Genomic DNA, 20,079 nt, shown 5'->3' with positions numbered 1-20,079 from the left:
TGATGCCTTCTGACGTGACAGTGGCCGCGATGGCATTTGTGTACCTACCTAAAGCGTGCCCGCGCGTCCGCGCCACTCCGTGGTTCCGCACGTGCAAGGGTTGCGAGGGCGACGCGCATCGGGCGTACTTAAAGCTGCTCTTCCAGCTCGAACCTTCCACTCTTCCTCCAACTTTTCAATCTCCACACACACGCACTTTCCACTCAGAACCGCTTTTCTAACCTCTCATCGCCTCATCCTCACGTTTGAGCATGGCTTCGAAGTACACGGCCGAGGCCATTAATGGCCTCTCCGATGCCGAGAAGCTCCGCTTTGCGTTGGCTTATCTGCACCACAACGAGCCCAAGAATGTAAGATCTTGAGCGACAGTCCTAGCTGCATCGAAGCCATCTTCTTGCTAATAGACCTAGGTTGACTGGGCCGCGGCCGCAGCTCACTCGGGCTCTAAGTCCAAGGAAAGCTTCAAGGTCATGTTCAACTTGACTCTCAGGAAGCTCGAAAAGGCTTCCAACACTACTTCTGCTGATTCCGACGTCGCCTCTCCTGCTGCGAAGTCCAACAAGCGCAAGAAGGTTGATGCCGAGGCCGAAGATGACGAGATGCCTACCCCGAAGAAGCGTGGCCGCAAGAAGGCTGCTCCAAGTAAGTTACCATCACGTTTCTACAAACTATATTGATTTCTAAAGTAGCGCGCAGAGGATCTGACTCCCAAGGAGGAGGCCGCCATCGACTTTGCCGTCAAGGATGCCATCAAGTCCGAGCCCGAAGAGAGTTTCTTCGGCTCTCTTGCCACCGACTACTAGAGTCTAGAGACCATGAGACTTGGCGAGACACCACCATCAAGTGCTATTATCTCAGTTATGGGCGGAGACGGATATTACTTTCTATTCTAGTGGATGGGACAGTAATGGCTGGGTGAGACGGGACAGGAAAAGACCATAAAAATGGAGACATGAGACCTTGGTGTCCCACAGACCTTGTTGATTCCCCGTTGCTCCCTTTCGTGTGAACGGTGAACACGGCGTCAACTAATTCGCGCCCACAATACCATATTGTGTAAGAAGCTGTAGCTCTGGGCTTTGAATTTGAACTACCCGTTCGGATCCATTACTTCTTTATGAGCATGACTGGACGTACTGCGCTGGCCAGGTTTTCGAGCTCTGGCCATCTGCTGTTCACCTTGGGGCTACGGACAACGGCTGTAGCTGAGAATCTGATTCCGCATTAAGGTGGCCTCTCAGAGCAAGGACGCAATTATTTCTTTACACCCACACTTCTCAAACTACTCATCCTCCATCCAATCCTTTCAACCCCTCACCCCAACGTTATCGCCACAACAAAGCTTGACCACTATGGCGACGAACACCAAATTCAGTCTCGACGCCATCACTTCGCTCACCGAAGCCGAAAAGACGCGTCTCATCGCTGTGTTTCTCTGCCACAACGATCGCAACAACGTGAGCAGCAGACAGCCGTCAGCACGATGTACACCACTGACATGGACGGACACAGGTTGACTGGGATGCTGCGACCGCTCTTATGGGCGCAAAGACCAAACACTCGTTCAAAGTCACCTATTACAACACGATGAAGAAGGTGGGCAGCGGCGGCGATGGCAGCGGCGGTGGCAGCAAGGCCGCCACGCCGAAGCGCAAGCGTGCGGCTGGCGGTGAGGACACGCCTACACCCACTTCGAAGAAGCGTGGACGGGGTAAGAAGGCGATCAAGAGTAAGTGAAGTTTGGGTCTCTTAGTCGCGTCGATATATAGCTAATGGCTCTTTAGCGGAGGAAGAGGAAATCGAGCTTCAGCCTGACTCCGACCAGGTAGCCGACGACACTGCTTCTGGAGAGGAAGCAGAGCTTGATCTCAGGTCCTTCTTCGACACAGAGGAGATTTAGAGACGGAAGGACGAGAGGCATGGACGGTCCTCCTGGGCTTGGTCATATCAACCTTCTGATAGTTACTTTGCTCCTCTGAACAAACGATTCCATAGGAAAAGAGACCAATTGAGTATTCTGCAAGGTTCTCGGACACGGTGAGGATCGGGCTGGGCTATGTGATGCGAGATTCTCCGCAAGCGCTTCGAATGCAAAGACAAGCTCTTCCCGCCAGTGAGATTTCCGATGAAGTGAGCTTGAGCACAGACCCCCGAAGCCTTGCTGTCCCGCTCTACGTACAATCTGCTCTTGCTTCCGCACGTCAACACAATCAACAACCCCCAGGATCCCCCGCTCACGCTCGACCACACCATCCTTTGAAAGCCCTACGAAGCACCGCCAAACCCAATCGCAAAAAGCCTCCTTGCAAGCTTGTCACCGCTATGGCCTCCCCCGATGTGACCATGTCCGCGCTTGGAAGTCTTTCGGACGCCGAAAAGCACCGCCTCATCGTCGCGTTCCTCCACCACAAAGATCGCGCTAACGTGAGCCACCGTTTCCCCTCTGCGAATGTCTTCTCCATTCTAACAAAACCATGACTAGGTGGACTGGGATGCGGCCGCGACGTTCACGGGCTCCAAGAGCGCCAACTCGTTCCGCACCAATGTCGGCAAGGTTATCAAGAAGTTGACCGACGCCTCCGAGGACGGCACCAGCGAGAAGCGCAAGAGGGACGCTGGCGATGGTGACGCTGACGAAGCTGGCGGCAAGAGCACCAACACCGGTCGCCCTCCGAAGCGTGTCACGAAGAAGGCTCGCGGCAAGAAGCAGGCTGCCAGCGGTGAGAAGCTACCTCGCCTATGGGCTTGGACAATCTAACGTGCCACGCAGAGGAGGAACATGAGCCGGAAGAAGTCTAGGTCCTTGACAGCAGGGACGAGCGCTGCGTAGCATTGGCTCGTTGTCAAGGGTCTCCCTTTCCCATCCTCTTCATCGGCGGCGGCATGACCGAAATGGTATTCGATGTGTCCATAGATTTTAGCTGCACAATTCCTTAGGCAGTGGAACCCCCAATCGATAAGCCCGCAAAAGCGGCAATTGCCTATTCAAACAAATTCTGGTGACCTGGTCGAGCAGTCAAAGTGAGGCAGGCGCTCTTCCCGTCACGGGATGGACCCTGCCGAGCACTTCATCTTTGGCCACCTAGTACTTCGTCCACACTTCTACACCACACTCACCTCGTCAACCAACTGCTCCGCTCTCAACAGCGTTTCCGACTCCACCAAACCAGCCGCCCGCCTACCGGCCATGGCGAACCGCAATCGCAACCGCATCCGCACCCGCCCCAAGCCGGCCCCAAGCCAGCCTAATCTGACGAAAAGCATTGTTAGCCACATGAGCAAGCAACTTGCCGTCACCGACGAGAACAAGAAGCCCGCGATCGGAAAGGAGAAGAAGACGTCCGCCGTCAGCAGGACGAAGAAGAAGCGGTTCGGCTTCCTCGACCTGCCTGGCGAGATCCGCAACATGATCTACGCCTACTGCTTCGAAGACGAAGTCTGGGTCGATCTCACTCCGCATGCAGCGCATATCCTCAAGCAAAACAAGGTCCAGCCCGGCACCTGGGCGTCCGCCGCGCTGTACGCTGCCCCCAAGCCTACTGCCGACGAGAACAACGAAGACACCAGCAACGCCGCCGTCACCGCGCCTGCCACGGAAATCGCCAACGCCAACGCCCTCCCACACCTCACCATCACCGGCCGCCGAACCGCCCGCTTCTCCGCCGGCGACACCACCACCATTCCGGTACGTCACAAGCCCCAGAAGATCGCCTACAAGCCACACGCCCGCGGCCAGCACACCACCGCCGACACCCGACCCGAAACCAAATGGGCCACCTCCCCCGGCGCCCTCGTCCTCACCTGCCGCAAGATCCACACCGAGGCGCTTCCCTTCTTCTACGCGCTCCCCTTCTTCATCTTCAGCGCGCCGCGCGCCCTGCTGCGCTTCCTGGCGCTCCTGCCGCCCGCCAAGCTGGCCCTCGTGCGCAAGCTGCACGTCGCGCACGCCACGTACGGCGACCCGATGGACCCGGACGACGAGCGGTGGCGGGCGCGGCACGCGCGCGCCTGGAAGCGCGCCATGGACGAGGCCGCCCGCCTGCTCACCGGCCTGCGCGTCCTCCGCTGCCGCGTCGTGGCCAACGAGCGCCCGCTGGTCTTCGCGCTCGGCGGGTCGGCGGCGCCGTGGGCCGAGGTGCTGGTCGACGCGTGGGGTGCCGCGTGCCGGCGGGAGGCGCCCGACGAGAGGCAGATGCGAGCAGGGGCGCTGGGCCCGCTGCGGGTGGAGATCGCGGTGCAGAGCGCCTGGGTGGTCAAGGGCGCGTACATGCCGAACGAGACGCTGAGGGGCGCGCTGGTCGAGCTGCACCGGCTGTTCGCTGAGGCGGTGAGGAGGAGGATGTGTGGGTGGAGCGAGGAGGATGCCATGGTGGAGTACAACTTGGTCAAGTTTGACAAGTACAAATGGCTGACTGTATTGTTTCCCATGCCGTGAAGAGCGGCTTGGGGGGTACTTGGTCGTCTTTGGGTGGTCTGATATGACGCTTGGAACTCGGAGTATCTAGGATGGAGAGGAAACGATAGGCGGTGCTTGAGAAAATGGGTTGCAATTGGTATCAGGATTTAGCTGGCTACGAGCAAGATTCTGGCGTTCATGGTCAGAGGAACTCAGCGGCGTGGTCTGCGGAACGGGGGGTTTTCTTTTTCCTTTCTCTCTACGCCGGAAGCAAAGCAGAGCAATATCTCGTAAACGAACTGTGGGCAGCGAACGAGTGCGTAGACTCACTTGTGCACCTCCCTACGCTGGTAGCAATATTCAGCAGCAACAATAGACTATCTAGGTAAGAACCTAGACAGGCAATAGCGCATGCTCCCATACGGTGCTAACAAATGCCGTGGGCCCTTCGACCGGCAAGCCCGCGTCGTCCAGACCGCCCGCTCAAGATGGCGGCAAGCCTCATCACACGGGGCCCCAGCAATCGAGCATAACTAGCGCAGCGAAGTCGCGCGCAGGATCAGGCAGCAGCGAAAGCCTGGGCGAGAGAAGAGGGGGCCGACCGTCGTCTGAGCCACACCACCACGACGGAAAGCGTGACGTCAATCTCGTATCTGCCGTTGCGATTGGCGTACGGGTCAGGGATAATAAGAGAGGGCGACAAAGCGCGGGTACCTGGGGGCCACACACAGAGAGAGAGAGGCTGATGACTGATGAAGAGACGATGATGGGGCAACAGCATCCCGTCGTTCGGATATACGGCGATAACGGGATTGGTTCGAATAACACATGGTGATAATAATGCCGCGTCGCAACGTAATGAGCTGCCCAGGGCGGAGTTTGCGCTCGGAGAAGGCGGCCGCAGACTTGTTGCTGCGGTTGGGAAGTGGAGCCGGGGAGGGGGAGGGGGGAGGGCCAGGCCCACGGAGCCGCGGCGGGTGACAAAAGAAATCGCCCACCCGCATCTTGCCTCATACGAGAAGTCTACGTGGGATGGGTGATTGAATATAAGATCCGGACGTAAAGATACGCATGTTTGCGTCCGGATCCTGCTTTCAACTGCCTATCTTATTCTGATGACGCCGGATCAATGCAAGGCAGACGCGGGTGGGCAATTTCTTTTGTCACTTGGTGTGGAGCGAGATACGAGAGAGCATACGAGGCTGGGCTGTGTCAGGGTCGATCGGTCGTGACGGGTGGGGGGGAGGGAAAGAAAATAAGAACAACTGCAATTGGGCTGAAAGGAGATTGGGGGCTTGTCTTGTGTCTCTTGCGCGTGTTTGCTCGTTGCGGGAAATGTCGCCCACTCGAATGTTTGCTGCTACCCGTCGCGAGGCAGTCTGTCAGCCGCCCCGCAACAATCCTCGTTCTTTGTGCTCCGTCAAAGCAGGTTGCTTTTGCGTTCTTTACATGCAGTCGATCGCCTGCGGCCTTTTATTGTGGTCTGGGGGTGGTCGGCAGCTCTGCGCGCCGGGGTTTGTTCAGCCGCGCCAGGGGGCCGTGGGCAGGGTCCGTGGGAATGGGGAGTGCCTCGAGGCTTGTCGGCCCGTAACGCCTCGCTCCTTGGGGTCCTGCTGAGGTTTCGGCGGCGGGCGTCAATATGGAAATGATCGGCTTTTGCGATGACTCGAGCTGAGCAGGTGGTGAGCTGAGCTGGTGAGAACGACGGCTTATATGCGATGGACGGTGCAGGCCACCAAACGGGCTAGTGAGCGAAAGAGAGGGCTGGTATTCCTCGTCTTGCTATTGTACGCCGCAAGGGTTGATACCTCGTGCCGTTGACGGCTGTGCCGCCCCGTTAGCTGCACGGCGACGTAGCTGTCCCACTTGCAGACCCCATGGGCAGAGGCGCGAATGATACTAGCATACGTCCTCAGAGCGGACTAGCCCGGCTGTGCCTCAGTCCGGGGTCCGCCTACGCCCGTGTTTGCTGCTCTCTCGGTCCAGCCGGCGGAGCGATTGGCAGCGAGAAATCCGAAGGTCGATCGGAGACTGGCGAGTGTCGAAAATGGAACTTGCATATGCAGGGGATTTCGAAACGGGAAAAGAGGCAGCCAGGCGGCCGCATCATCGCGATCTCGCTCTGCTGCGGCCTGTGCGTTGCAACCCTCCCAAAAGCCTGCTGGAGCTGTGGCCGTGATCATACATACTTCCGCTTGCAATGGCCGACGTGGGGATGGCATGTGGTACGGGCACCGAGCAGGAACGAGACCCCGGAAACAGCGATGCGGCCCTGCTAAAAATGGCGCAAGAGCGATCAGTCGGTTTAGACTTCTTTCGACCTCTTCTGGCAAGGCCGCCGTGCAACCCGTGGGCTCGCTGGGCTGGATCTTGGGCGAACAGAGGGGAAGCTTTGTTTAAAGGAACACCGGGACGGCAGAGAAGCGAATGCACGCAGGCGGCAATAATGTGGCCTGTCTTGCATGTCCAAGCCAATGGTCTCGTCCGTGACTTATCGCGACGCGCGGATGATAGGCCATGCTGCAGGGCCTGGATAGAGCCTGGGTCGGTCAGATCTCGCCGGCGATCTTGTCTGACGCGAACACGGTGGACATGGGCTCGGCGCCAATCGGGGCAGACGCTTGTGAGGACGACGATAGCAGTGGGGAATGGCCGGAATGCACCAGGGCGCCTGATGCGGCGAGAGGACGTTCTGGACGCAGGTGGTTAGCGGACTGCAATGGAGGTGAAGACAATTGATTGGTGGCTGCAGAAACGTGGCGCCGTCTGCGCACGCACACGCGCGGAAGAGGCTGCCCTGGTCGCGGAAAGGCAGAGGCGCAGGCCGAGACATCGATAAATAGAGTGAACAGCGGTTTGCGTGCGATGAGATCATGGGCTTCTGAGATGCATCCCAACGGCCTGGGAGCGGGACGCGCATCCGGGGCGGCGGATCGCAGCTGTGCGAGGGTGAGCGAGTCGCCTGATGCGCGAGGAAGACTCCTTTTTGCCGTGGGCTTTCTGACGGCCTACATGACATCAGGTTTCAGCGCACCACCCACTCGATGCTCCTGCGAGCATCGCGCCGTGCGACCGGGTGGAGCAGGCCCGCCGCGCCCTGGGCCCTGGGCCCTCAGCTGCGCGCCCCGCCCGGCGCTGCGCTCGCGGCGACGCGTCGAAGATAAAGTTGCGAGCTTGTGGGCGGCCGGCGACGCATCATGGCACACTTGTCGATCTGGGGGCGCGCCACGGGAGCGCTGCCGGTCTTAGTGGATCGAACGCCCCCGCGATCTTACCGGAGCAAGCGAGCGATACGGACCCTGCTCCAGGTTGCATGGCGCAGAGACACTCGCTCGCGGGCACGGGAATAATAAGCTGAGGCTAGCGGCAGCAGCGCGGTGCGGAAGCCCCTGCTGCGCTGGCGATCGTTACCAGGGCCGCCAGCCATCGTGCGCCGAAACTCCCGCCCACGCAACGGGCTCTGAGCTCTGAGCGCCGCTCCCCCTTGCAGCGCCCGAGTGCCTAGATGCGCCGCGGCCGGGCGCGTGGCGGCGACGCGCTTTGTCGGCCACAGCCGCTGGGCGGGCGGCCGACGATGCAGCCCCTCGCCAGCAACGGCGGTTGCCCTCTGCCCTCGCGCACGGCGATCCTCAGGCGAGAGCCCGCGTGCTGGGCCGCCGGCCTCGTCGCCTGCTGCCCGCGCTCGCACCTGACGTCGCCTCTTGGAGGAGCAGCAGCCTTGACGTCTCCACAAATGCGCGAGTCCTCCGTAGATCCGCGTGGTCCAGAACCCGGCAGGCCAAGCCAAGCCCGCTGCTACATCTCTCCTCGTCCGTTTGCTCACCATCCCGCCCGCTGCTGCAACCCCCGACTCCTCTCTCTTCGCTCCCCGCGACCCTTGCCACCGCGCAATCCCTTCCCCCCGGCCCCGATCCGCCGTAGTCAGCGCCCATCTCCCGCTGCGCGCCGCGTCCGCACCCTCATTCCTGCGAGCGAGCCCAGGGCCCCGCCAGTCTCCACTCGCTCGACATTCCTCTCGCCGGGCCGCATGCCCTCCTCTCTCGTCTCTGCCCAGCACCCGTTGCGCCCCTTCCACTTGGCCTTTTCCACGCACGACTGCCACCTGCCGGACTGCCACCTGCCACCTGAACTCCTGGTCTAGTTCCACTGCTGCCATTCTGGAGGTGTCCGAGGATGAGGAATGGTGTCCCGGCGACGCCTGAGGAGCCGCAGAACACCACCGACCGGGACTCGCTATGCTTTGCGTGCCCCGAGCCCGATGTAGTTCTCCACGCCGGCCAGCCCGGCTTCCACGACGGCCTGCTGCACCTCTACGAGCCCGCGGAGAGCAAGGCCGCGGAGCAGCTCGTGAAGCTGAAGGACCGTCTCCGCCGCACCAAGACGGAGCATTTCTTCGAGGCCGTCACCGAGGGCTTGGCTCAGATCTTCGGCGCCCAGTATGCCTTCGTTTCCAAACGCATCGTTGTCGATGACGAAAACGTCGCCGTGGAGATGCCGCCCATCGGCGAGCCCGGGGCATGTTTGATGGGAGCAGCTTTTTACGTGAGCGACGGGCACGACATCCAGCGCAAAATCAAGAACTTCAAATACCACGCCTACTCATGTCCATGCGCTTACATGAAGCACGACAAGATTTTCATTATCCCGGAAAGATTGAACGAGTTTATTCCCGAAAACCCTAATGTCCTTGCAATCCCGGGAGAAGCCTACCTGGGCGTTCCTCTTTGCGCTGAGGGGAAGTGCTTCGCTCATTTCGGCGTGATGTGGTCGCCGGAAGGCGCCGCCAACAGGCGACTACGTTGGTCTTACATGGAGATGATCTGCCATGCCCTGGAAGACATGATCCTAGACAGATTACTAGAAGGGAAAAGGTTCGCTACAGTGCCGGTAGCAGACCTGAGGCCCTCGAAGGTCGTCCCTCACGAGGCAGTCACCGTTGCCCAGTCACTAAAGCCATACGCACGGAGCCTTTCCCACGAGCTAAGGACACCAATGCAAGGAGTGGTTGGCATGCTAGATGTCATGTATGCCACAGTCCAGGAAGCGGTTGAGGGTCATGGAGACAGTGCTCTTAGGAAGGTTTTCGAAAGTTTGAAGGGAAACATAGAAGTGGTGCAAGGTAAGCTCAAAACATCTCCCTTCCCGTTGTCCGAGTACCAACAGGCCACAGATAGCTCTAGACGAGCGGTAGAAGCAGCAGATAATGTCGTTCACGCCTACGACATGAACATGGGCGTCCCCGAATCACCAGAATCCGCCATGGATGAAGAGAAATTGGGCATGTGTCCGGAAACTCAGCCGGACATTGTGGTATCAGGGAACCACATGACACTCGGACTTCACGGGCATGGAAGCAAGAGAAGGAGAGATAGTAATCCTTGGGACTCCGGGAGAAATTCGAAAATCCATGCAACAGAGACACATTGGGCGGCCCGACCGAAGGTCGATCTTCCTCCAACACACCCAAGCAGACGCCATTCGCAGAATAGCGACCAAGCGTCTACTGCCAGTTCAGACAGCTTCTCATCGATAGCGGTGGGGAATGTGGCCCGGAGAACTCCGCCAGCAACTCCAAACTATGCTTCGGAAAGTACTGTCGTGCCGGGTCTTCGACATGCCAGTATACGAGACGTGATCCAGTATGTGATCAATGACTCGCTCAAGCTGGGCGGAAGACCTGAATCAGCCATTGCGCATGAGACGGACGGCGGGGAGACGATTGAAGTGTCGATAAAGGATTTCAGTGGCGCCCAGAGAGTTAAGATGATTGAGTGGTCCGTGGATAGTGCCATCCCGGACACAATACTCAGTAAGTTTCCTTTCCTCGCGTGCAAGTAAATATTCTGACAGGAAGCAGTCGACGAGAGAGACCTTGCCAAGATGATCTCATGCGTCTTCCTAAATGCAGTTAAATTCACTGAAGAGGGTAGGATAAGCCTGACGGCTCGACTGAACACGACGCCTAAACATCGATACATTGTCATCAAAATCGAAGACTCTGGCACCGGGATTCCCGAGGCCTTCATTCCCAGTTTGTTCAAGGCATTCTCGCGAGAAGACGACTCCATGACTCGACAAAGCGAAGGTCTCGGCTTAGGTCTCCTTGTGGCCAAAGGCCTGGCACGAAAGCTGGGAGGCGACCTCTTTTGCACTCGCTCAGAGACGTCAGGGCCCAACCGAGGGTCGGAGTTTGAGATCAGAGTGCCTCTTCACCCAGGCGAAGTTGTCAGCCGTCCAAATACTCCTATGGGATCAAGATCCCCCTCTGCCAAACCAAGGACGCGGTTGCAGAGCCCGCACACGTTGAGTGATGTGCTAGGCACACCAAGCACCGAGACCCCTTCTCTTGGCTCTCATTCGCCAATGCCGCGAAACCCATCAGCGCGGCCGTCTGAAGGCTCACCAGTGGAGCCTCGGGCACGGCCCGGCATCCACAGGAGGCGCACGTCAACAATCAAGAAGAACAGCACATTCGATCGCGGCCTTGCGCAGCGGCATCCGCTCAACTTCTTGGTTGTCGAGGATAATAAGATTAATCGAAAGCTGCTCGTCAGCATGTTGGGGAAGCTTGGGTACAAGACGATCCACGAGGCGTACGACGGGACGGACGCAGTACGGGAAATGCGCGCGCTTCGCGACAGGGGCCAGCGAGTCGACGTGGTGCTAATGGATCTTTGGATGCCGCTGATGGACGGGTATGAATCAGCAAAGCGCATTCTCGAGATGCCGCTGGGAGAGGCGCAGCCGACGCAGCCCAAGATCCTAGCGGTGTCTGCAGACGTCACAGACGGCGCGCTGGAACGCGCAGCCAAGGCGGGCATGACGGGGTTCATGACGAAGCCGTACAAGCTCATGGATTTGGAGAAGCTCATCGTGCAGTACTGCGACAAGGAGGAAGCAGACGAGTCCAACACCAGCAACGACCATTCATGACGATGACGGACGAAAGGGGTGGGCTGGTGCGGCACGGCAGGCACGAGATTTTCTTTCTTCGCTTCTTGTTTATATGAATACCTCGCGGACGGCATCGCGGCTGGCGCGGCACTCGGCACGGAAAAGGCAGGCGTTGGGTGGGTGCTTTGGCAGGATTATGACGCGCAAGGCCGAGTCGCACGGATGGCCGGCCTGAGGCTCGGAAGCCGGGCGGGAATGGCTGCAGGATCCGGGGAAACAAGCGCTGCGGCTCAAGCGATGGGCCAGCGCCGCGTGCAATGGTGTGCTCGCTGCAGACCGTCGCTCCAACAGACTAGTAATAAAACCAGCGCTGCAGGCGCCGCTTCACCTTTGCACCTCGTTCCTCGCCCGTGCAGCGGCAGTCGGCGTGCGGGCTGGCTGCCGCAGCCGGGGCGCGACCAGCACGGTGCCAAGGCGCCGATTGCCATTCGCGGACCAGCCGCTTTCGAATCTTCTATGCCGAAGAACCGTAGGGCTAGCAAAGTTGAGGACACCTTTGACCAAGCGTGGGGCAAATCCACCCGTCTCTTCCTCCCACAACCCCCAGGCCGAGCGCAGTCGTTCTTTGTCTCCCGCATTCCTCGCTGTCCGATCTGGCCGTTGCAGCCGCGCTTCACTCCTCCCTCGCGCGCCCGGGCTCGTTCGGCGCATACATCATCGTCCCCAGAAGCTTGGTCCATACATAGCGAGCACGTCCACCACCTCTCGACCGCGCTTCTTGCACAACATCACACCCGCCCTTCCGCCCAGCGCCGCACTCCCGACACCATGGAGAGCGCATACGTGCGCACCACCCAGGACGTCCTCGGCCACTTCCAGGTCACCGAGGCCCACGGCTTCACCGACGACCGCGCGCAGCAGCAGCAGCAGAAGTTCGGAAAGAACGGTACGCGCCTTGCACCGCTCCCGCGCCCACGCTCCGAGCTGACAGCCTGCAACAGCTCTCCCTGAAGACCCCCCGACACCGCTATGGGAGCTGGTGCTCGAGCAGTTCAAGGACCAGCTGGTCCTCATCCTGCTCGGTTCCGCTGCCGTCTCCTTCGTCCTAGCTTTGTTCGAGGAGAGCGATGATTGGACTGCCTTCGTAGACCCCGTCGTTGTACGTCGACCTTGTGACCCCCAGGCACCGGCGCCCGCATACTGACCTCCGGTGCACAGATCCTGACCATCCTCATCCTCAATGCCGTCGTCGGCGTGTCTCAAGAAAGCAGCGCCGAGAAGGCCATCGCCGCCCTCCAGGAATACTCTGCAAACGAAGCTAAGGTTATTCGCAACGGCGCCGTCAAGCGCATCAAGGCCGAAGATCTCGTCCCGGGCGACATTGTCGCCGTCTCCGTTGGCGACCGCATCCCGGCCGACTGCCGCCTGCTCTCTATCCAGAGCAACAGCTTCAGCGTCGACCAGTCGATCCTCACCGGAGAGAGCGAGAGCGTGGGCAAGCGCGCGGATGCTGTCAAGGACAAGGATGCCGTCAAGCAGGACCAGGTCAACATGCTGTTCTCCGGCACAACGGTCGTCACCGGCCACGCCACGGCCATTGTCGTCCTTACCGGCGGCAGCACGGCTATTGGTGATATCCACGAGAGCATCACGGCGCAGATCTCTGCGCCCACGCCGCTCAAGGAGAAGCTGAACGATTTTGGCGACATGCTTGCCAAGGTCATCACGGGCATTTGCGTGTTGGTCTGGGTCATCAACATCCGGAACTTCAATGAACCAGCTCATGGAAGCTGGGCCAAGGGCGCTATTTACTACCTCAAGGTGAGTTCTTTGCTTGGTGACTTCGATGGATCTGTGCTAATCTTCATCAGATCGCGGTTTCCCTTGGTGTTGCCGCCATTCCCGAGGGTCTTGCGGTGGTCATCACCACATGCTTGGCGCTGGGAACTCGCAAGATGGCGGCCAAGAATGCCGTGGTCCGTAGCTTGCCTTCTGTCGAAACTCTTGGCAGCTGCAGCGTGATTTGCTCGGACAAGACTGGCACTCTTACCACCAACCAGATGAGCGTCAACAAGATTGTCTTTGTTAACGAAGATGGCTCTGGCCTGGAGGAGGTCGACGTCGAGGGAACAAATTTTGCTCCGGAAGGTGCTCTGACCTTTAGGGGCAAGCCTTTTGAGAACCCCGCCGGTGCTTCTGCTACCGTCGCTCAACTGACCGAGGTCGCTGCTCTTTGCAACGAGGCCAAGCTTGCTTACGATCCCAAGAATGGCACCTACAATCTGGTCGGAGAACCCACTGAGGGCGCTCTCCGCGTTCTGGTCGAGAAAATCGGAACCCCCCAAGGCAGCATCAACGCAAGGAGAAGCAGCATTTCCCTTGCTGACCGTATCCACTGGGCTAGCAAGCACTACGAGCAGAAGAGCCAAGTTCTTGCCACCTACGAGTTCTCGCGCGACAGGAAGAGTATGTCGGTCTTGACCCAAAGCGGAAGCAACCAGAAGCTCCTGGTCAAGGGTGCTCCTGAATCAATCCTGGACCGCTGCACCCACGTGCTGGTTGGCCAGCAGGGACAAAAGGTTCCTCTGAACGGCAAGCTCTCTAGCATGATCTCCAGCGAGGTCGTCGACTACGGCAACCGTGGTCTGCGTGTCATCGCTCTTGCTTCTGTCGACAATGTTGGTGCGAATCCGCTCCTGAAGACGGCTACGACCACCAAGGAATACACCCAGCTCGAGCAGAACATGACTCTGATCGGTCTGGTTGGCATGCTTGACCCTCCCCGTCCGGAAGTGGCTCAGTCCATCGTCAAGTGCCGCCAGGCTGGTATCCGGGTCATTGTCATCACTGGCGACAACCAAAACACGGCTGAGTCTATTTGCCGCCAAATTGGCGTCTTCGGTTTCGATGAAGATCTCACCGGCAAGAGCTACACCGGAAGGCAATTCGACGATCTGAGTGACGCTGAGAAGCTCCAGGCTGCCAAGCACGCTTCTCTGTTCTCTCGCACCGAACCTTCTCACAAGTCTAAGCTTGTCGACCTCCTGCAATCTACTGGCGAAGTCGTGGCGATGACGGGTGACGGTGTCAACGACGCCCCTGCGTTGAAGAAGGCAGACATTGGCGTTGCCATGGGCTCTGGTACTGACGTCGCCAAGCTGGCTGCCGACATGGTTCTAGCTGACGATGACTTCGCAACTATCGAGAGCGCCGTCGAAGAGGGTCGTTCTATTTACAACAACACTCAACAGTTCATTCGTTACCTGATCTCGTCGAACATCGGAGAAGTCGTTTCCATCTTCCTCACTGCCGCCGCAGGTATGCCCGAGGCGCTTATTCCGGTTCAGCTGCTCTGGGTCAACCTCGTCACCGACGGTCTTCCCGCTACGGCCCTCTCCTTCAACCCCCCTGATCACGATGTCATGAGGCGCCGGCCGCGCAAGCGGGACGAGGCGCTCGTCAGCGGTTGGCTGTTCTTCCGTTACATGGTCATCGGCACCTACGTTGGTATCGCAACCGTCTTCGGTTACGCCTGGTGGTTCATGTACAACCCTGCCGGCCCGCAGATCAGCTTCTACGAACTGTCGCACTTCCACCGCTGCTCGACGCACTTCCCCGAGATTGGCTGCGAGATGTTTTCCAACGACATGAGCAAGGCGGCGTCGACGGTGTCGCTTAGCATCCTTGTCGTCATCGAGATGTTCAACGCCATGAACGCGCTGAGCAGCAGCGAGTCGCTGCTCACGCTGCCGCTGTGGGAGAACATGGTGCTCGTATATGCCATCACGCTCAGTATGATCCTGCACTTCGCGCTGCTGTACATCCCCTTCCTGCAGGGCTTGTTCTCCATCGTGCCGCTAAACTGGGGCGAGTGGAAGGCAGTGCTAGCAATTAGTGCGCCGATCATGTAAGTCTTTAAGATATCCCCTTTTTTCCCTTGGTCTTTGCGTTTGTGAGTATAGGTTTGCTGACATTAATCCGTTGTAGTGGCATCGACGAGATTCTCAAGTTTTTCGAACGTCAGTTCTTCATGACCAAGCTCCCAACGAGCAAGTCTGCGAAGCCGAAGAAGGAGTAATTGGCGATAGTTGTTGTTGTGGTGCTGGTGCTGGTGGCGGCCAGGGAAGAACTTTTTTGGACTAGGGGATTCGATTTGCTGTTGCTGTTGTGTGGATAAGAAAGCAAGAACCGAGAGATACTAAAGACTAAAGAACGGAGTTTCTGCGATTTAGAGGAGGGAGGGAAAAGAGCGCACACCTACCTGCTTGTATATCCTCTTATACCTGTAACCGGTGAGGGACTGCCCCTTTTTCTTTGGTCTTCCCTAGTCATCATCATCTAAATCTCCATCTTCCACTCCCTTTCCCTTTTGGTATTGTAGAGAAAAGAATAAAAGAGAAGACGGGCGGCTCACGCGCGCGATATTGATAAGGGTTTGCTTCTTTCTTTTTAACTTCCTTCTTTCTGGTGTTTCTAGATGCTAAAGTGTCTTCTCATCTCGGACGTTGATGGAAGAGACGAGACGGTGGATCGCACAACAGGGACTAAAGTCAGATTTCTACCCGAGTGAACTATAGAGTGATTTACATACATGGATTAGATTCTACATTTACACGGCGGGCTTTTCTTCACGGACTGGTGTTGGGGAATCGTCTAGGGCAGTTTCTTTTTTATTGTAGCTTTTACTCTGTCCTGGCTAGCGAGCTAACATGGGTTAGTGTAAGTTGAAGCAGAAGCAGGAATTTAAATGTGTATTTTAGAAGATAATACCTAGCTCTGCTGTCAATTTGATATTACAACGCTTTTACGCAATTTAAGATCTAGCATCAAGTGTGCAAAGGAAGACCAATATTAAAGCAAAGAACATCCATCTATAACGCAACGGCTCAGGTGACGGGAAGGAGAGACTCAAGTATGTTATGCTATCTCAACTGAGATCGGCAAGTGCAAGGGAGAATGATCGGTGCTCTAATCGGGCGGGGGTGTTGAAAGGAGAAAAGGAAGACATAGGAGCAAGAAAGTATAGGATTGCGAAGCAGGAAAGAACAAAATCAAATGTCACGGCTTTGTGCAATGGAAACTGGGGTTGGAAGATCGCAAGCTGGGAGGAGATAAGCAGATAGATACCTGGATATCTACCCACCGCTCTTATCTATCACCCGCCCTCCACGCCACACACGGAGTGGCGCGTTCGCCCAGCAATGTCAACGATTCGTATCCCTGCTCCAGCCAGACACAGCCTCGATGCCAAGAAGAAGACGTGATACGGAGAAGATGCTGAGCAAAAAGGCTGTGCGCAACGATAGTTCCCGGCGGACACGCTTCTTCATGCATTTGCTCCATTTCTCTTGCATGGCGGCTCCGCTCCAACTTCCCCCTGTATATCCCTCACACCCACCCACCCAATCTTATCCGTTACATACCGCTGCCGCCGCGGCTTCCTCCACCCCCAAAACATGCCGTCCGCCCCGCCCCAACGACGTTGCGCCTCACGGCCCGGCAGGGAGGCAGATCGACGGTAGGGAACACCGCACTACAAGAGGCAAAACTCCCGAGAACCAATGCGCCCCCAACACAGCTCACGGAGGAGCTACCTACCCGCAAACAGCAAACGACGCAAGGTACAGAAACATACATAAAAAGCAGCTGCAGGCTACTTGCAGTAAGTAGCGTGGAGAGAGAAGAGGGAAGGGGGAAAACAAAAAGCGTACGGGCATAACGTCCCCCCCTCCCCCATCCCCGCGACACTTCCCGCTTATCCCTCCCGCCAAAAAGTCGCATATGGGGCGGTGGGGACCATGCTTACGATTAAGATTGCCGCTTTCTTCCGTCTGCTGCGGGCTGGCGCCTGATCTGGTCGGTGATGATGATGAGTCGTTTGAAACTTGGATGGAGCCGTCCGTCCGCGTAAGGTCCTGCGCTTGCTGGGCTCTAACTCGAGCCCCCATGTGCCTGTCCACCGCTGGCGTCCCTCAAACCTATCCCATGCTCGACGGCGAGGCAAAAAACAACATCAGTATCGGGCGCGCTCAAGTTGGTGTTGATGTTGGTGGTTGGCAGGGGGCGGCGCGCGCTTGACTGCCGCTTCTTTTGCCGCTTGGGGTAAAAATGTACGGGAGCAGGGTGAAAGACGATCAGGGTACCGAAAGGGTAAACGTGCAGCAGAACACCCGTTCGTGTTTTTTTTTTTTTTTCGGAAAGTGGATGACGAGAGAGTGTGTGGGGAAACTTGGGGGTGGGTGGTGACGCCCGTTCGCCGGTCTGCGTACATACATCCCATCCGAAGAATAGACACGGCACCGCCATTTGTAGTCGAAGGCTATGTGGCTCGTCATGCTAAACTGAAAGCCGTCATGGCATAGATTTCTGTTGTTTGCTCTATGAATCACACATTATGCGCTGCAAGTCTCTTTTCTGGATGCGGAGCGGGGTCTATTATGCGCGTTCCGGAAACAGCGCCCCGTCATTTTCTGTTCTTCTCCCCTATTCCCACAACATCGTCAACGGCTTCATCCACTTATGCTTCTGCACCTTCGGCGGCGTCTCCTCAGCGAGGACATGATCCAGGCCAGTATGCAAATCCACATTCTCGGGGGCGTATGCCCATGGCTCCTTCATGTGGCAGAACTTGTGGCCAAAGTAGATGCACAGGAAGATGGGGAGACCGATGTAGGCGGTCAGGAAGGACGAGGCGCTCCAGTTCTCCGGCCAGAAGACGTCAAAGCCGTTGACCAAGCAGAGGAAGGTAAAAGCCGTCATCGAAATGTAAGTGCCGTAGGGCTGGACCCACGAGCGGTAGGTGAGCTGAGACTCGATACCCTGCACCTGGCAAGCCTTGCGGAAGCGGAGGTAGACGATGCCGCAGCAAACCCAGGAAATGAAGCCCGAGGTGTTGGTGAGGTTGACCTGTAGTGATGCTGTTAGTCACATGGCTGCGGAACGAGGGGGCCCTGCCACTTTGCGGGTGTACGTACAAACCAATTGAACACGACGGATGCCGAACTGCCAACGTTAAGATAGGCGAGGGCGCAGAACAGACTGCTTGCCCCAACGGCGCGGTAGGGCACGCCGGACTTGGTGCAAGCACCGAACCAACGGGGGGCGGAGCCCTGAAGCGCCATGGCGTACAGCGAGCGCGAGGAGAGGTATAAGAACGAATTTCCAGACGACCATGCCGAGATTAGGATACCGGCGTTAACGACAGAATCGAGGCCCTTAATACCGTTCCGCTTCATGCCAATGACGAAGGGGGACGAGCCAGCACCAGATCCGCCATCGGTCAACGTCTCGTCGTTGCTCGGGACGATGACGCCAATGCACAACACGCAGCCGATATAGAAGAAAATCAGCCGGTAAATGTAGCGGCGCCCGGCAGTTGGCAGATTGCGACGCGGGTTCTGCATTTCGCCGCCCGTCACCACGAGGAGCTCGGGGGCGAAGACGAAGGGAAAGGCGGACAGGACCATGGTCGAAATCAAGGCAACGAAGCGGCCTGTATCGCCTGATGCCAAGTACGTGTTGGCCGCACCTGGATCTCTCCAATAGCGGAATCCGAGGCGGTCGTGCGAAGGGCCGCCGCCGAAGAACAAGACGACGGAGACGAAGAGCAGGCCCAGCATCATAATGACCTTGGTGCTGGCGAACCAGAACTCGGTCTCGCCGTAGAAGCGGACGGGCAGAGCGTTCAGAGCGACGATGATGACAAGCATGACGGTAATCCACACACCGATGTTGACGGGGGTGTTCCAGTACTCGATGACGATGGAAGCGGCAGTGATCTCGTAAGGCACCAGGATGCCGAGGGAATAGAAGTAGAGCCAGCCAAGAGCGAAGCCCATGGAGCGCGAGACATAGCGGTAGCCGAACAGGTTCATGGAACTGCCGGGCGTGGGCAGCCATGTCGCGATTTCGACAATGGCGGTGACGACGCAGAAGACGAGGAACGACATGAGGCAGAAGCAGCCCAGGATGAAGGCGGGCCCGCCCCTCGCAAGCGTCTGGCCCGAGCCAACGAAGAGGCCGGTGCCAATGGTGCCGCCCAGCGCGATCATCTGCGCATGGCGCGACTTCAGGCCCTGCGTCGCCAGTCAGTACGGGTCCGGCAGCTCGAGGCGGGCACTTACTCTCTGGGTCGACGGCGCGTGGCCCTCGAAGACCTCGCCGGCGAGGACCTCGGTCGCGAGACCGGAGCCCCTGCGGTGGGAACTGGTCTCGTAGACGGGCAGGTCATTGCCCGACGCCTTTTCGTCGACGGCCTCGACGTCTTTCCCCATGGCGACGGAGTTCTCGGTGTCAGGGAAATGTCGGAGAGATCAGACGGAAGCGCGGTCCATAGGCGTGTCGGCAGGGGCTCAATGGCGAGGAAGAGGAAGGCTTCGGCAGGGCGAGGGCGGCGGGAGCTTATGTACTACGTCGAGACAAGGGCTTGACATAGCGACCCGGTTTGCCTGATGTCTTGGCCGCCGAGGGACATGTTAGGCAGAGGGCGCTGCGGCGTTCGGGGCACGCGTGCTGAGAGGCGGGAGATAGCAGCTGGCTGATAAGGAAATGGGAAGAGACGTAAGGTCGGGGGAGATAAGCGCAGGAACGGCTAGCCCGCCCGCTCCCCACGCCGCCCACCTCACCTCGCCGTTGCCGCCCAGGCACCCGGCTCTGCTCTGCGTCCCATCTGCCCGTCGCACAGCACGTATGCCCAGCCGCGCCCAGCCCCGCTAGTGCAGCCCGGCTGGATTCTGGAAGCATGCCATTCTTGTTCTGGCCGGTGAAACCTTGCCGACTCGTGAGCACAT

The 20,079-nt window shown here is 58.2% G+C and overlaps 7 protein-coding genes across 7 annotated transcripts; 6 read left to right on the top strand and 1 right to left on the bottom strand.

Annotated features, from left to right (window-relative positions):
* Nucleotides 1-251: 251 nt before the first annotated feature.
* On the top strand, nt 252-803 carry SLS55_007069 (uncharacterized protein; the record flags this gene model as incomplete). Its single annotated transcript, XM_066778493.1, has 3 exons — nt 252-350; nt 411-642; nt 697-803. 3 exons carry the CDS (start codon nt 252-254, stop codon nt 801-803), a joined length of 438 nt encoding a protein of 145 aa, XP_066630930.1.
* A 549-nt stretch (nt 804-1,352) lies between these two features.
* On the top strand, nt 1,353-1,900 carry SLS55_007068 (uncharacterized protein; the record flags this gene model as incomplete). Its single annotated transcript, XM_066778492.1, has 3 exons — nt 1,353-1,457; nt 1,513-1,729; nt 1,785-1,900. 3 exons carry the CDS (start codon nt 1,353-1,355, stop codon nt 1,898-1,900), a joined length of 438 nt encoding a protein of 145 aa, XP_066630929.1.
* A 443-nt stretch (nt 1,901-2,343) lies between these two features.
* Nucleotides 2,344-2,758, top strand: SLS55_007067 (uncharacterized protein; the record flags this gene model as incomplete). The annotated part of the gene is made up of 2 exons (XM_066778491.1): nt 2,344-2,424; nt 2,483-2,758. The coding sequence occupies 2 exons, from the start codon at nt 2,344-2,346 to the stop codon at nt 2,756-2,758; spliced, it is 357 nt and encodes a 118-aa protein (XP_066630928.1).
* A 429-nt stretch (nt 2,759-3,187) lies between these two features.
* Nucleotides 3,188-4,435, top strand: SLS55_007066 (uncharacterized protein; the record flags this gene model as incomplete). Its single annotated transcript, XM_066778490.1, has 1 exon — nt 3,188-4,435. One exon carries the CDS (start codon nt 3,188-3,190, stop codon nt 4,433-4,435), a length of 1,248 nt encoding a protein of 415 aa, XP_066630927.1.
* A 4,134-nt stretch (nt 4,436-8,569) lies between these two features.
* SLS55_007065 (uncharacterized protein) lies at nt 8,570-11,329 on the top strand (the record flags this gene model as incomplete). Its single annotated transcript, XM_066778489.1, has 4 exons — nt 8,570-9,706; nt 10,037-10,205; nt 10,251-10,597; nt 10,889-11,329. The coding sequence occupies 4 exons, from the start codon at nt 8,570-8,572 to the stop codon at nt 11,327-11,329; spliced, it is 2,094 nt and encodes a 697-aa protein (XP_066630926.1).
* A 789-nt stretch (nt 11,330-12,118) lies between these two features.
* SLS55_007064 (uncharacterized protein) lies at nt 12,119-15,368 on the top strand (the record flags this gene model as incomplete). Its single annotated transcript, XM_066778488.1, has 5 exons — nt 12,119-12,236; nt 12,292-12,449; nt 12,509-13,111; nt 13,162-15,197; nt 15,278-15,368. 5 exons carry the CDS (start codon nt 12,119-12,121, stop codon nt 15,366-15,368), a joined length of 3,006 nt encoding a protein of 1,001 aa, XP_066630925.1.
* A 2,405-nt stretch (nt 15,369-17,773) lies between these two features.
* Nucleotides 17,774-19,563, bottom strand: SLS55_007063 (uncharacterized protein; the record flags this gene model as incomplete). The annotated part of the gene is made up of 3 exons (XM_066778487.1): nt 17,774-18,196; nt 18,265-19,365; nt 19,414-19,563. The coding sequence occupies 3 exons, from the start codon at nt 19,561-19,563 to the stop codon at nt 17,774-17,776; spliced, it is 1,674 nt and encodes a 557-aa protein (XP_066630924.1).
* Nucleotides 19,564-20,079: the final 516 nt, after the last annotated feature.

The sequence above is a fragment of the Diplodia seriata genome, assembly GCF_021436955.1.
Source record: "Diplodia seriata strain FDS-637 chromosome Unknown scaffold_7, whole genome shotgun sequence".
Taxonomy (NCBI): Eukaryota; Fungi; Ascomycota; class Dothideomycetes; order Botryosphaeriales; family Botryosphaeriaceae; genus Diplodia; species Diplodia seriata.
The sequence above is the reverse complement of the archived record's forward strand: the minus strand, read 5'-3'. Positions and strand labels throughout refer to the sequence as shown.